The sequence below is a fragment of the Rhopalosiphum maidis genome, chromosome 1 (genome assembly GCF_003676215.2).
Source record: "Rhopalosiphum maidis isolate BTI-1 chromosome 1, ASM367621v3, whole genome shotgun sequence".
Taxonomy (NCBI): domain Eukaryota; kingdom Metazoa; phylum Arthropoda; class Insecta; order Hemiptera; family Aphididae; genus Rhopalosiphum; species Rhopalosiphum maidis.
Window position 1 is genome coordinate 39,129,535 of NC_040877.1, and position 17,656 is coordinate 39,147,190.

At 26.4% G+C, this 17,656-nt stretch overlaps 2 protein-coding genes across 2 annotated transcripts; both read left to right on the forward strand.

The window, feature by feature from the left end:
- Positions 1 to 90: 90 nt before the first annotated feature.
- On the forward strand, positions 91 to 3,714 carry LOC113547969 (nucleolar complex protein 2 homolog). The gene is made up of 13 exons (XM_026948570.1): positions 91 to 417; positions 481 to 743; positions 834 to 943; positions 1,036 to 1,151; positions 1,219 to 1,382; positions 1,572 to 1,799; positions 1,863 to 2,051; positions 2,127 to 2,246; positions 2,328 to 2,459; positions 2,528 to 2,743; positions 2,824 to 3,081; positions 3,148 to 3,257; positions 3,489 to 3,714. Exons 1-13 carry the CDS (start codon positions 267 to 269, stop codon positions 3,598 to 3,600), a joined length of 2,169 nt encoding a protein of 722 aa, XP_026804371.1. The 5' UTR covers positions 91 to 266; the 3' UTR covers positions 3,601 to 3,714.
- Positions 3,715 to 4,631: 917 nt separating this feature from the next.
- Positions 4,632 to 5,055, forward strand: LOC113548939 (28S ribosomal protein S21, mitochondrial). Its single transcript, XM_026950048.1, has one exon. It carries the CDS (start codon positions 4,647 to 4,649, stop codon positions 4,908 to 4,910), a length of 264 nt encoding a protein of 87 aa, XP_026805849.1. The 5' UTR covers positions 4,632 to 4,646; the 3' UTR covers positions 4,911 to 5,055.
- The last annotated feature ends 12,601 nt before the right edge of the window (positions 5,056 to 17,656 follow it).

Consider the following 17,656-nt stretch of genomic DNA (forward strand, 5'->3'; position numbering starts at 1 on the left):
AAATTACTGTTATATACCTACTAAACGTTATCTTGTATACCATTGTTCTATGATTTGACTGTGCCACGGTTATCAATAAATGATAATAATAATGAAAACAAGCCGCACGTTATTAAATTGAATACTCATTCATGTAGTATGAAACAGTATAACACGTGTGTTTTTGGTTTTCATAGTATTTCAATTTAATAGATTTGAATTCATCGACGAAATTGGGTAAGCTTTTCATTCAAGAGAGCCCCGTAGGCATTGAATTATATTTTAATATGGCTCCAAAAAGTGTCATGAAGAAAAAACAAATAAAAAGCAAGAAATCTACAGCAAAAACTTCAAAAGTGGTTTCTAAAAAAATTGAAGCAATGAGCGATAGTAACAATGATTCCGATGATGAATCGTTAGATGCAATTGAATTTAACAGTGAGTAAATTATTTAGTAGATACCATTGTATTCTATAGTTATTTCAACCCTACTTGTTTCAGGTGAATCTGATCACGATGCAAGTTTAAGTGAGGATGATGATGGTAATGCATATGACAGTGATGATTTGGACGAAGATTTAGAAAAATTGAAAACTTCTGATCCAGAATTCTATAAATATTTGAAGGAATGTGATAAAAAACTGACAAATATGCCCGAACAAGATAACGATGAAAGTTTTAATGATGATGATGATGATTATGATGAATATGATGTAGAAGGAATAAAATCAGAAAAAATACATAAACCGCCAACTAATTTAGAAGTGAGTAATGAATATGTAAAGAAAAATCATTATTGATCTAATACCTAATTTTAATCATGTTGTTAATTTCAATTATATTGAATATTTTAGATTGGAAGTGATGAAAGTGATTTTGATGAAGGACCAAGTAATAATGGAGGAGATTTAACTGTTATTACATTGTCAATGATAGAGACTTGGAGACAAAAACTTCAAAATTCGTAAGATCAATTATTGTTAAAATAAAAAATAGATTTAGTAATATAGTTATAGGTAGGTATATAAAAAAACTGAAAATAAATTATAATTTTAGAAAACAAAAACTCAAGTACATTACTACTGCATCTAAGGCAATGACAGCAGCACTTCAACGCATAACAGCAAATGAAATTAATAAACCAACATGTTATAAAGTTGAAGGAAGCTCTGGTATATATATATATATTTTTTTTTTCGTTGAAATTGGATGTTTTTTTAATTTTATGTATTTTTTTAGTATTTAATGCAGTACTTCAAATGTGTATGTTTGATTTGCAACCGGCTCTTTTGAAGTTTTTGAAACTTCCTCCTGGTACATCATCAAAAATCATGATTTCTAAGTCAAAGCATTGGAAGAAAGTGAAAATGACTCTACGTTCATATTTAACAGATCTAACTAGAGTAATAACAATTTTGCTTTTAAATATTTAAGTAATTAATTGGTAAATTTGGTATAGTATCTTCATTGATATATATATATATATATATACATGTACTTAATATATTACTGAACTTAATTTTACAATAAAAAAGGTTAATTAATTCCTAAAACCTCTAAAATTACTTAGAAATAATTTAAAATGATTTCAGCTATTGACAACAGTTTCTAGTGAAGACATTACCTGCGTATTATTAAAGCATTACCACCAAATGATACCATTTTTATCATGTCTTCCAACAATTGTAAAACCTGTTTTGAAAAGATTTGTTGCACTGTGGAGTGCTAATGCAAGTGAAACAGTTAAAGTAGTATCCTTCTTGTGTATTTTGAAGTTGGCTAATAGTGACCTATCATCTTATCTAGAAATGATTTTGAAGGTAATTAGATTAAACTTCTTAACTTAAAATATTTATGAACCTTATTGAAAATGATATTTTTAGGCTATGTATGTAGGGTATATTTCAAATAGCAAATTTGTTACTCCAAATGCCTTACCTGGGATTAACTTCATGAGACAATCATTGTCAGAAATGTTTACTATAAGTGAATCAATATCTTATAATCATGCATTTTTATATATTAGACAATTAGCAATTCATCTTCGATCAGCTGTTACTTTAAAAAAAAAGGTATATTAACTAAATTAATTTTTTTATTTATAAAAATTTTATTGCTTTAAAATTAATTTTATTTATATTTTTTAGGAAAATATACAATCAGTGTATAATTGGCAGTATATATATTCACTTAAATTGTGGACAGATGTTTTGTGTGCTACATTAAATAAGAAACAATTGCAAACTTTGGTGTATCCTCTTATTCAAGTACACTCATACATAAATTAAAAACATTTTAATAATGTATTTTTTTTAAATAAAGTATTACACAAAATTTATGTTTTTCAGATTATTGTTGGGTGTGCTAAACTTATACCAACAGTACAATATTTGCCATTAAGGTTTCATTGTATTTCAATGTTAACTAAGCTTAGTAAAGAAACTGGTAAATTTATACCAATTCTACCGCATATTTTAGAGGTATTTAGATTAGGAATAATCTATGAGGTGGGGGTTAATACAATATACTAAAAATTATTTTTTTTAAGGTGCTTACTATAGTAGATTTTCAAAAGAAACATTCAAAAACATCAATGAGACCAATGGATTTTACTTGCATATTACGTCTATCGAAATCACAATTACAAGAAAACGTATTTAAAGATGCAGTTATAGAAAATGTACATAGTGCTTTTATGGAATATATTGTAATTGAAGCACATACAATTAGTTTTCCTGATATAGTTGTACCATTTATTATCAAAGTATGTTTATTTACATTTATTAAGTGTATAATTTACTTAAAACTAAAATTATTTTAATATTAACACTATTATTTATTTAGATGAAAGAGTTTCTTAAAAATTGTAAAAATATTAATTATACTCGAAAGTTACGTACTTTGTTGGACAAAGTGAAAGAAACATCAACTATTTTAAGTGAAAAACGAGGAAAAAGTGGACTTTTACTTCATGATTTAAAAGGTATTGAAGCATGGGAATCTGATGTTAAGTTAGCTGGTACCCCTATGTCTCAATATTATGATAGTTGGTTCAAAATAAATCAGCAACAAGTTGCTAGAAAATTAACAAATAACATTGCAGTAAGTTAATTGGCTAACGATAAAAATGTATTAGTGTGTGATTTATGATAATTTTTAATTTATTAGCTTGGAGAATTCAATATTCCTACCTTAAAGAAACATAAACCAAAAGAAAATGGTGGAGGGCCAGCTGAACTATTTCCTTCTGATGATGAAGAATATGAGCCTAATTTTGGGTAAGATATTTTTAGCAGATAAATGCTGTTTTAATCTTAATACTAGGCACATTTAAAGCTTAAAATTTTGGGTATGGGGCTTAATTTTATATATTTATTATTAAAAATAATATAGTAATATAGTAACTAAGTAATTTTTTATAAGATATACCAACCTTATTTTTAGTTATTTTATTATGGTAAGTTAAAAATTTTATATTGAAAAAAAATACTGTTAATGTCTGGATCTAGGTCTTCAGAGGATGAAAAGAGTGAAGATGATGTTGATGATGATGACGACAACGATGATGAGGAAGTTGAAGAAGATGATGATGACGACAATGATGAAGATGATGAAAATTAATTGATAACTTTTTATTCATTATACTGTTTACTTTTTATTTTTATTTTTCAGTTGAGTATTTAGTTATTTAAATATTTTTTTTGATTATTCTCAATAAAAAAAAAATTAAAAATTGTAAAGCACTAACAAAAAATGTCAATTACATATTTTAATTATTGTACCATTTTATGAGTTTTATAATTCAATATTAATATGTTATGTATCAGATTTATCCTGGATATTGTACTATTTAGAGTATACGCAATAGTGTGCACTGTGCAGTATGACGTGGAAATACTACTTTGTGAAATATGTCTCCATTTAAAAAAAAAATTGTTTAGGCCTGACAGTAAAGTACAGTATTTTGTGCATGCATACTAACATAAAATCAAAAACTTTTGAAAGATAAAACTTCCAAAATAATGATAAGCGCAAATTCGTTTTGCATTATTGTTCTTAACTTCTTAAAATACATGTTTCAAAAAATTAGTAAAGTCACTCGGTAGCTAAAATGTAATTGTTCCAAATTTAAAGTAAATTAACAGATAGTTGTTTTTAAATTACCCAATTGAAAAATTGGTTTTTCGTGAAAATTATTTTATCTTTTTTATGTTTTTCTTGGTTAATTTTTGAAAAGCACTACCTAGTGATTTTTAAATTTTGATCACTCAAAGTACCAATTATCTTTTAGAAACTACCTTCAAAATTTAAGATTAAGTATTTTACTACTATAAATCATAGCATGCGTACATTCACAAAAAAAAAATTGTAAAATCAATTTAATATTCACGATTGATTGCTTTGCTTAAAATTTGAAAATACCCGGGAAGAAATCAGTGTTTGTATGTTCTGTGGTATATGTAAACTATATACGAGTAGGTATCTTGCTCTGCGGTTACACTGCCTAAAACTGATAATATTTTGATTTTTAAAGATATGGCTGATCTGGTCAAGTACTGGATTAGTGATTACCATTGAGTTTTGAGTGAATGCGAATCGTTAAATAAATTATAAATTGTCATAAATAATAGTATCATAGTATCAAGTTTTAGATATTAACATTAGCTATGAAACATTTAAAATTCATTTCGAGGACTGTGTTGGTACGGAATGAAAATGTGGATGAAGCCTGCCGTGTATTGAACCGAATAATGGGCTCTGAAGGTTTCTTGGATCAGTACAGAAGAACAATGTTTTATGAAAAACCAACACAAATGAGAAGAAGAATTAACTATGAGAAATGTAAAGCAATTTACGATGAAGACATGAAGCGGAAGATTAATTTTGTACTACGCAAAAACCGACCAGAGCCATTTCCTGGATGTTATTAATCAAGTTTAGTTAAAATTATTTTTCAAATGTTTTAACACAATGCTGTTAGCATAGATATTGTAATATTATAGTATTATATACTATTATACTGATAATATTTTGTACATTTTGAATTTAATATAAGTAGTTATTTTTATTGATATTGAAGTTATTTTATCATAATGATTAATTTAGCACTTTAAGTAGTTATGAGTAATATACAATCCATTTCCAATGTGTGAAGATGAAACTGAAGAATATAATGTCTTAAAGTAAATGAAATTATAAAGATCCTACCCTATATGGTAACGACTTTTGAGTAACTTCCTTACATATCTTACTTATACATTAACTATAATTATCTTAGTAGACTCAAGTTTGTAATACAAAATATGTGTTATGGACCACTTTTATATTAGTTAGTACTACATATATTTAAGCATAATAATAAATTAACCTCTATTATATTTAGTTATATAAGAATTAACTGCCTAGTGGCACCGAATAATATAGAATATGCTGAGATAACCCTTTTGGTGGTTACTACTTACCTAGGTTCTCAACACTGGCCAACACTGGTCATTACAATGATAATTATCAGAACCTCATTGAATTCAGTCTGTCTTTAGAACAACTAGAACTTCTTATTGAGTCTTAATAAACAAACTCAAGTGCATAGATTTTTGCCTCTTGACTCTTTTTGTTGTAAAGTAACATCCTTAAATGTATTTATACTTATGCAAGTTATGTTGTGCATAACATGGATTTAGCCAAAGTATCTAAGTAAGTATATGTTAAGAATTTGAAGAAAATCATTCTCACCTTAATTGTTTAAAAATAGTGTTATATATTTTAAGTTTTCTGTATTTTAGTATTATAATTTATAATAATTATATTATTAATTGACATAAAAAGATTTATCTAATGTCAAATACTTTTATTATATTCATTTCAAGTATTAAGCATAATAAGCATAATTTTGAATTAATTCAAATATACTTTATAAGTAAAAAAGAATAATAGCCTTAAGTCTTGAGGTACCATTAAACCAGAGACTTAATAAGAGATGTTATTTTTATTAATTTTCTAATTATATTAACAAACCTATTACCTATGGGCTATGATTATTCACTTCAAAACATTTTTAGGCACAAAAGTCCATTTAAAACTTAAAAATAAGTTGTTAAATGTAATTGAATAATAATGATTCATTTTAAATGTCTTTACTTCTTATTCTCATTATTGCTGTCTATGTAAATTATAAGTATTATTTAAATAAATTGAATCTGAGGATCCTACTGCAGAAAATCCTTTTAATTAATCTAAGCATTCTAAATGTTTAAACTTCGCACATTTTATACAATTGTACTGTAGTGTGGACAATAATTAAATATGAAGTTTCTCCGAAGGATGATTAAAAATCAAAAAATATGTATACAGTACAAATGTTAGATATTTGGTGTTAATGTATGAAATCGTCAGCATGTGCCGTGTCCCGTGTGTTGCATATGTTAGATATTATCATCTGTATCATAATTTAATTTTAATTTTACTGTTACAGATTTTGTGTACACTATACCTATAATTTTGTTTTAAACCTTAAGAGACAAAGATATTTAATATTTTTATTTTTTTATAACCCTTGAACAAAAATGTTTAAGGACCCCTGAATTAAACACAAAGTTGTAACGAAAAAAAAAAAAAAAAAACGATATACCTACTTGCTACAGTTTGCTGTATAGTAGGTTTTGAGTGTATATCTTATATGGCTATATTTGTATATTCCTATATTATTGAGTTTCGACTACTAAACTAATGTGTTAATTTTGTATTAAAATAATTTTATGAATATGAAAATAACCTATTCTAATAAAAGGAAAAAGGGGAATAAACATATATTTCTAAAGATAAATTATAATACATTGTAATTTGTATTTACACATTACAAGTACCTATTTAAATATTTCAGTTATTAAATGGTATTACATTTTGGTTTTTTTTTTTTAATTAACAAAAATACAAACTGTATGAGTATATAATTTGAAAATAAACTAAAAAATCGAAAAATTAAAAATAGTCAAAGTATTCTGAAGAAAATTAAAATAAAAATATTTGATGGGAATTGATTAATCCTTTCTGAATTACAAAGAAAAAGGGTGGAAAGTAGGTAACCACTCTGCTTTACAGTAAAATGTACATTGAGTAAGTCATTGTGATTACTATATATTATATATGTATTACATATTTACATTTGAATTTAATGATAAATCATTGTTTAAGAAAAGGATTCTAATGAGAGATAGTCAACCTATATTACCTATAAAATATATTTTATGATATAATTATATAATTATATTGTTACAATGTTATTGTAGTATAGTGATCAGTAATCACATTTAGCTGTGCCCACACTATTATTAAATATCGACTGAAATGCTTTACGCCAAAAGTCTTATTTTAATTTTTAAATTTCAATCGTTTAACAACTTGTTTTTTCGCAAACTTTCACCTATTGTGGTCACGTAAATAATTCTAGAAGAAAAAGTTTAAATAAATAAGATTAATTATACAATATATAAACATTCGTTTATAAAAAGAAAACTACTTCTTTACCATTTAAGATATTACTACAAATTTGGCTAGTTTGCAGAGGAATATAAAAGAAATAGAAGTACGAATTAAGGTTTAAAAAATAGATGTTCTATTGTTATTGTATCTAGGACTAGGAGCGTCAATTTACACCTATATATGTGACTATAATAGTAAATAGAAAGCTTATGTACTACTAAATATACAATTAAGATTAACAAAACATGTTTATTTATTCATTCAAGTAGGTGCCTTTAAAAGCATAAGTATAGTAAATATAATAATAAACTACGACTCACGCGTAGATACTTATAGCATAATAAGAAATTATTATAATTGAAGAGCAGTGATGATGAGTTTTGTAATAATTTACAATGATTGAACAAACTAAACTTACAGTGAAAGTTGTAGCCTTGTAGGGTATAAAAAATTAATTTAACTTCATTGTTAGTTATCAAAACTTTAAGTCCAAAAGTAACGTTTCGGTTCTTACTTATTATACTTGTTCCTTTCATTTACATAAGTCGTTTAATATAGGCTCCACGAGTAACATTTACCCTATAATTATATTAAGTTTATAATTATAATTGTTATAAGAATCATACAAAAAATAAATAAATGATATATTTTGTTAAACGATGCAGATAATCGGTAAATATACTAAATACTTACCCAATTAATACAATTTTTTATTTATATCAGTAGCGTACCTAAGTCTTTCTAACTAGGAGAAGAGGAGCGAAATATATTTTCACCATTTCACCTACTCTTAAAATAGAAAATTACTTAAAAAAGTAACGTCATAACTACAATAATTTTATTAATAGACTTAGGAATTAGGCTATTTTATATTTGTGAAATATATATTCGTATATTATTGTAATACATAAAATAAGTCATTTTCATTATTTAAATATAGTAAAATACATGTTTATAATACAATGCACCATATTATACAGCCCACGGGGAAGAGGAGCGAATGCCCCCATTATTTTCCCCACAGGTACGCCACTGATTTAAATATAGCAATCACTAATTAGTAGTACGTTAGGTGTTATAACTATTATTGGGTTATGGATTATGACAACATCTATACAAATATTATATTTAGTGCATATAGCTGAATAGTTATAATTTCCCTTGTAAATTTAATGCTACAAAATTAAATCAAAATTTAAAAAGAACACAAATTTATCGATTGTATTGAAAAGAAAATACTAAAGGTATTTTTAATTATTTTAATTAATTAACAATAATTTATAAAACGAAAGCTAGAAAATAAATGTGTAAAATGTGTATCAATAGTTTTAATTGACAGAAATTAAAATTAGTAACCAACTATCCTATTATATGTGTTTACAAATTTACAATATTATATCGAAATTGGCGCATCCCGTAAGTATTATAATAAAATAAATTATTCAATAAACAAAGAAAAATGTAATAAAAAGGAAAAAACGATCTAAAAACACCAAAAAATTAATAAAATAACCTATATATTTTAAATAACGCAAAATAAAATTTTGAATATTAAATTCATTGACATATAGTCCAAACTTTGTGCTACAACGCCCAGAATTATTGTCATTCTGAAAAAAAAATATTTTTTAATGGAATAATGATTTTATTTAGTTGAATTAACAAAATTTGATTTTTTTTTTTAAATTAGTAAAAGAAAATATTGAATTGAAGCCTGTTTTTCAAAATTTTAACCTCAAACTTAATAATATGTGTTAAAAAAATATTTTTATCATTATTTAAAGCAAAATAAAAAATTGAAGTTCATTGTGGGCTGTAGAAAGTCTTCTGCTTCAGATAAAAAACAATAAGATATTAAAATCCACAATTTTACAAAACCTGAGAGTTTCTTCTCTGAAGTTCCATACTTTTTTAATATAATTATAGCACCCCTCCTTCCGGTCTACCACTAAATATGCTTCAGGCGTTTCAGGCATATTGCATGTATAGCACACTATCGGGCTAATAAGGGTTTTGTATACCCTTCATCTTAGTGGTTTTCTACAACAGCTTTGATTTCAAGAGTAAAATATTGACAAAATATGCACCGTTTCTATACTTATCATTCTTCTTTTACTTCCGAAATTGTATTTCTATTATTATTATTTAAAGATTCAAGATAAATTAAATTCTATACAGATTGAAAATTATTATTACTGATTTTAATTTTTAGTATCCTTCGACGTACTTCTGCTGCGGTTATTTTCATTCAATTAGTTTTCATATAAATGTTATATAATATAATATGAGTAGATAATTTAATATTATGCTGGAGTTGTGAGTTCTGGTTATTGTATCTGCATACATAGAGTATGATAATATAATAATAATTAACACAATCATCTGTATATCGAGTATTTTTATTTATGTAGGCGGGCTTGCTAGCATTCACCCTGTAGTAACTGTGACTGGGTATGAAGTAAATTGAGATTAAGATAAATACTAAACATTTTGTAATGTACTTTTTTTTTTTTTTTCCATTATAACTGACGACCCCGCGGGATCTGCTTTCGCATTGCTTCCGCGGCGCCGCCATCGTTTATTGATTTATTTACAATATCAAATATTTATACATATGTGAGGGGTAGACGGGACAGCTCCCCGACTTACCCCCCCCCCGTTCGCGCCTTTTCAAAATTATACATTTTATATTAACAGTACTTCCTGGACCTATTCCTGATCTCGGGCTGACCTTGAGTTCGCGTGGCTGTCCTCCGGTTGACCAGCCGATCGGAGCCCGCCGCTCTGGTTGTCATTCTCCATCAGGGCAGTCACAGCCGTGCAACGCACACGTTCCCTTGTGCCCTTTGCAAGGCCTCATCTTCGCGTTCATCCTTTTCTTTGGTCGACAGAATCGTCTCGACCATACGTATGAACTCAGAGCGATTATTTTCGAACTGTTTGATAATTCTGCTGCGGGCTTGGGCGTCTTCTGGCAAGTCGCGTGGCAGGGGACCGCACAGGATTTTTTCCACGTCACCCGCGTTTAGAGATCGCTTCATAATCTCGGTCATTCGGGCGCGGTTGTCAAGCCATCTCGGACAGATAAAAACCGTATGCTCAACAATATCGTTGGGGTCGGTGCAGTATACGCAATAGCTGTTGTCTGCTCGGTTGAACCTCTTCAGGTAACTCCGGAAGCATCCATGTCCCGTAAGCACCTGCGTCAGTCGGAAAGTCAGGGTTAGCGGTGGCTTTGTTAACCAGCGCCCAACGTTAGGGAGGAGTCGGTGTGTCAATCTGCCTTTAACAGACCGGTCCCACCGAGCTGAATACTAAACATTTTGTAATGTACCTATATTGCCTATTTATTACGCTGCGTGACTTTGAAATCATACATACCGTGGATAGTAATATGTATTATAATAATTTATTGTATCCATGTTCATAGGCGCAATTTCAACTTTTGACTTGAGGGGGCTTAATATATTCAAGGCAAGCAGAATTGCCCCCCATACTCCTCACCATTCATATAATCTTAAATTGTAATATTACTTCATAATTCAATTACATTTTTTTTTTTTTTTTTACTAAAATACCATACAGTCACAACAAAACAAATTGACTAAGGAATACAAAAATTGATAACAAAATACATGTTTTACCTTATTACTTATCACCATAAAAATTATGATTTATACCTAATACCGAAAATAAAAACTATAAGGGGGGCTATAAATACTTAGTCCTCCCCCAAATTGCGCTTATGCCCATACTGTCTTCAAACAATGTAGTCACGATTGTGATTTTATAGACAATTTACGTTACCAACCATCACTAAGAATCTATTATTTTAGGTATTTTGAGAATCACTATCACAAACAATATCTCACAGCAGTTTTACATCTTAACATTTAACAGTGGACGGTAATAAAAATAAATTGAATGTATTAAATAAAAATAAAGTAAATTAAAAATAATTAAAGAAACATGTTATTATACTGCCATGTGATATATTTTGAAAAATAAATAGATCATCAAAACAATGATAATAAAACATATAATGATGACAATGATTCTAATAAAGTATAAAATATATTATATTTTTAACAATGCTTATATTATCTTTCCTTAATTGAACTAAGATGGTGGTATACATTAACAACAACATAAAAGGTCCAATGCAACTTGCATTTACTGTTTTGAGGTACTATAACTATATCCTTACTTAATTTTAGCTAAACTGCATATTATCGTCTTTACGTTTTAAGATAAAAATTATTAAAATATGGTAATTCTACGATGAATATCTATAGTTATAATTTTGTAAAAAAAAATAGAACAATTTAAAATCGTATTATTAAATAATAATATGATGTATTTATTTTATAAAAATTATACATAATATTAACAAGTATATATTAATATTATATCATTGGTTAGTAGACTAGTTAACTTGTTTGTTATTCTTATAGGCATAGGTAATTCCCATGATGTACGATGAAAATAGAGAAAGTCAAAGAACACTTATATTGATTTGTAATATATTCTTTTTACAATTAAAAAATCTTGTAAGAATTTAATAAATATTGGAATATGCAAATACAAACTCTGCCTGCCAATAGAAGGTAATAAATGTTCAAATTGCCCATAGTAAAATTATAAGTATACATTATTAAATACGATACTATATAAGTTAATATAATTTGCGATAATTACAGGAAATCACACTTTAACAATATAAAATCTGCCAAGTATAAATTAACGCATTAAAATTAAAAAATATTAACCACAAGCTTTTGAATTACTCAGAAAGCATCCATCTATAAAGTATATATAACAATAATTAAAAACATTCGTAATTGTACATTTGTACTTAATTTTTTCGTTCATAAGACGTCAAGACTTTTTGTTTTTTGTTAATATGGCACGATCGGTACTTCAATATTAGGTTAATCTTAATTTACATATAAATAAATTGATTTAAAACGAAAAACACAATTATTTTCATCTATGCATCGTTTGACCAGCTAAACCCATGGACCGTGTCGTGTATGATGTGACTAGCTCATAAGGTGGCGGTAATCATCTCAACATCTCCGATGTCATCTGCAAAATAATATTTTAGTTAAAATGATTCATAAAATAAAAACAATCTGGAATCAGTTTATACAGTGGACCTTTGATAAGTTAAAATAAATGCCATTCCTTTACGAAAATCTCGATTAATCGAAAAAAAAACTATAGATAACTCGAACATTCTGAGTTCTGAATATAGACACCTAATGACGAATAATTGTTATAATAATTTTTCTCATCTGCTTGTGCATTCCAATAATTTAACACGACCTCGTGTTTATTATGTTTATTAATGTAATTTTCATTCAGAATTGTTAAATGCGATCGATCGGTTACACGTGTACGGTGGCATCGAATGTAAAAATTATTAATTATTTAATCATATCTTTTATCATAATATTTTAGCAATAATTTTAAAATAATAACAGTAGCAATACACAGTACACACTGTAATTATATATATATACTATAACTATATAATAATTTTTTTCCTAAAACCTTGGTAACTAAAAAACCTCGAAAAGTACAAAAAAACTGTATTTCCCTTAAATTTCGACTTATCGAAGTTCCATTTTAATTAAAATGATTACTAGGCACCAACAAATAGCTCTCTCATAATAATAAAAAAAAAGGTCGGCTTTGGTTCGATAGAAGGCTTAGATATAAATTTGAAGAGTTGAGTGAATAAAATAATAGTAATGCAGAGAATGAACTATTTTTGAAATGAAGACTGCGTTTAGTACAAACACCGATTTTGGACACAGGTTACAAGCTTACAACACTATAATATTCGAAAATATGACCAATCAAAGTTAAGAAAAAGATACGAAAACTGTTGGAGAACTGAACTGAAAGAAAAATTGGAAGTATTATGGTTAAGAAATGCAAGGACTTAATAATATGATTTATGCGACCGTATTATTTAGTATATGATATTGTCAATATTGTATATGAGTTTTTAATTTTTGTTTTTTCAACACTCAAATGTGAACTATGGGGCTAGGGAGCATGGCAGCAATATATGCGATGTAATACAATGTGGTATATTATATACGTTAAAGTCGCGGCTCGTTAACGCTAAATTGAAACAGAAAAAGAGGCGGTGGTAAAAGAGATGGATATATTATAATCGGGCACTATACGTATATAATATTTGCAGCAGGGAAGGCGCGTACAGGAAATATGTTTGTATATATATGCTACAATTTGCGGTTGAATGCCGGCGGCAGGGTGTAAATGAAAAGCGAAATTAGCCAGACAAACGATCTTTGATTGGTGGGACGGTACTCCTAGGATTCTACAGTATACGTATTATTATACTATGTATATACAGATTATGTATTTATGTATAATGTATATACATAGTATATATGTATCTGCACGAATTGAGTTTCAAACAAGCCCTCTCAACCGACCACCGTCAACTATATTATAAAATATATACAGGCTGATTCACTTGCTCGTCTCCATTTTAATAATAATCAATTTATTGAAATTATAATTTGTTTAATTTTTTATGCCATACAATATTTAAGGAGTTTCTACTGTAATATCAATTTTATTTTTCAAATTAAAATTACCTTTTTCTATAAATTGTTAACATATGATTTTTTTTATGTTTATGTTTCTAATTTGAAATTTAAATAGGCAGTTTAAGACTTAAAACTTTAACTTTGTATTTTAAGAATAGTAGTCTTAGAAGATATGAAGAGAATAGAAATTTAAAATTTTAGTTATTAATATTAATCTATCGACATTTAATAATTTTTTAAAATTGTCAAAGTTTAACAAAAAAAAAAAAAAAAATAGTAGATTAAATATTAAATAGGTACATCTAATTTATATTTTTGTAAAACTATTTTTATAAACTGTTATTATTAGTACTCATAAGTATGTACAATGTACATTTTAATACTAAAATAATTCGAATTTTGATTAGGTAAATACATGAATATTTTCAAAAAATTCATCTGTTTAACAATTTAAAATAAAAACTGTCAATATTCATTTGAAAAAAAATTTAATTCATATCGTGATATAACATTCCTTATATGATATAAAAATCTAAATAATTAAAAATTTAGTCCATAATATATAATACTTATAATTCTAAAAATCTGAATTTTAATAAATTTATTTAAGTAAATCAAATAAACGGGAGTTGATGAAGGAGTTTGATGTTTGATGAATCATCCTGTATAATATATTATTTATGTATAAATAAAACGTGCTTGCGGTGGCGGATTGCAATGAGCTGTCCCACCAATTTCGTTCTCTTTTCCTCTCTGATATACGTATACAATACTCTCAACTGGATAATATGGATAATACATGATGGGAAGCCTCGTTTGTTTGTTATTTAATAATATATGTATTTCCCGACGCCCGTCTCTCTTTGCCGCTCGGTTGCTGCTGTTATGATCCTCTATCATCATCTATTCTCTGTTGCCCATCTATACACCGATAAACTACAGAAATTAATTTTTTAATTTTACTTTATAGCTGCCTTTGCTGCTGTAAAAGTTTTTACATAATAATTTATTGGTATACCGTATACGCATTAAATGAACATAATCGAACTCCATCAATGACAATATTTTTCTGTATAATTATCTATATTAGTATATAAAAGTAAAAATAAAATACTATTATAATATAATAATATGTTTGCAATAATTATATTTTATAATGGATTACAGTTTTAGCGTGATTACCAAGAGTTTTCGGCTTTCTGAAGTTTTAATTTTAACAGAAAATTGCAAATTATCTCTTTGCTATATACCAGAATAAATAATTAAAGATATTATGTAAATTATTTTAGTAAAATACTAAAATGTATTTATTAGGTATTATATATGTAATAGTTATTAAGTCATAGTTAATTTGATAAATAGATTGGTTTTCCAATTATAATATATGGATGTAAATAATAAAGTATTTAAATTATTACTAGTATACTGGATTCTTGTTTTACAAAGTTAAAATAATTTATGTAAAATATTAAATGATACAAACATTTTACTAGATATAGTTCTATTTATATAGATAATAGTTTTTTAGGCGAGATTTCTGTATAAATAAATCATACTTATACTTTTAAATTGTCGATGGAACATACAATGGCGACAGACGAATTAAACTCAATAGTCAATATCTCATTTTTTTTCTACCTGTAATATATACCTATATATAACTAGAATTATTGTAAATATTTAGATTATATAAATTATAAACTCAATTAAATGAAAGGTATTCGTTCTTAACGTTAATAAAGAAATCTGTTAATTATTTTGTATAAGATAATTGAAAAAAGTCAACACCATTTTATTTTAATGTAAATTATTGATAATATGGTTTTATTTTTGGTCAATCTTAATTTGTACACTCGTGTATTACCTAAAATACAAAATACAAATATACCGCGAGTATACTTTCAAGCGGTCGATTTAATTTTAAAATGAATATTGTATCAATAATTTAATTTTGTTGGATTCATTTTCAGCATAAATTTAAATAAACCCTTCAATAGACTGATTTTTAAGTTCGAGTAAATAAAGGACTTTATAGTTTATGCGCTCAATTACTATGTAAATTGAATACTCTGCATGATATTTGTGATTGCCACGACTTATGAAAATGAAGCATTTTGGCATCAACAATAAAGGCTGTATAAATTATTCAGATTTCAACACTATGTATCTAAGTGTATGCGAAATGCCCGCTGTTCAATTTAATGAACAATTTACATTTTTATAAACCACTACAGCCAGACCGAATATTATAAGGTGTTTGAGAATTAATTATACTGCAAAAGAAAACTTAATAGTCAAACAATCATGTAAATAAATCCTTCTAAAGTTATGATAATGTTTTTATTATTTGTGTAGTGTGTAATGTGTACATTATTTATAGGTATAGGTGCCAACTTTGTGTTTTTGTTGAATATCGTTATGTATAGTTGATATTAATGCTATATTATATGTATATTTATGGTATAATAATTAATGTTAAATATTATTATTACCTAGCCGTTGGATTGGTATATTATACCATTTAACTATTGTTTAATTAATTTTAATTAATAATTGTATTGAATAATATATCAAGTATATATTATATAATAATAGTTATAGTTGTTGTTTATAAAAAGTAAGAAATTCTATAATAATTTGTATATAGCCATATAAATAATAAAATCATTAAATATTGTAATTAATTAGTATATGTATATCAGTATGAGATACCTACTTACTTTTTAGTTTTTATTAAGTGATGATTAATAATAATTATATTTGTATTTTTTACACTCATATATATAATATATCATCAGACATCCATTTGCTTTAATTAATTGGGTTTGATATTTATAAGTGTATTAGCATAATATTATTGAAACGTTTGTAGATAAAGGCTAATTGTAGGTAGGTAATTCATTTTTCATAATTAATTTACTTTATTTCCTATAAACAATGCATCAATAGTGATTTAAATTTGAACTGTATATAATATACACTCGAATAAATTTGGTTCATTTCATATTTGTGTCAATTAAAATTAAAAATTATAAAATGTTGTAGGTACTACATTACTACTTTTACCCATAATAGTTTAGCTTAGGTATATGCAATTTAATATTTTTTTTAATTCTTATTATGTATTATCTAGATAAGCTTAAATCAGCCATTAGATAACATTGTTTATAAAATATAAATTGAAAAAATGTATTAACAATAGTATATGAATTTTAATTAGGTTTACAATGTCAAATCAGAAAACTGGACGAAAGGGTGGAAAATGGTGTGCCCAGGATGGAATCGAAAATTATTAAATAATAAAAACACATTGGACCGAGAAATATTACCACAGTGAATGAGAAAGTTCAAAAGTGTAATTAAATTCCCATATTGATTTATATTTCTATATTATTATATTAAATATAGATATTAAAGGTTTTAGTGGATTGATCAAAATGACGTATAAATATGCTTAACGAGACTTTTTATATACTGATTTAAAATTAGTGTTGATTAATCTCTATATATACACGATTTTATATAAGGTATAGCTTTTTTATACAAGTTAATAGGGCATACAACTTTTCTATAGACTATAATTTATAGTGATTAATTAATAGCAACAT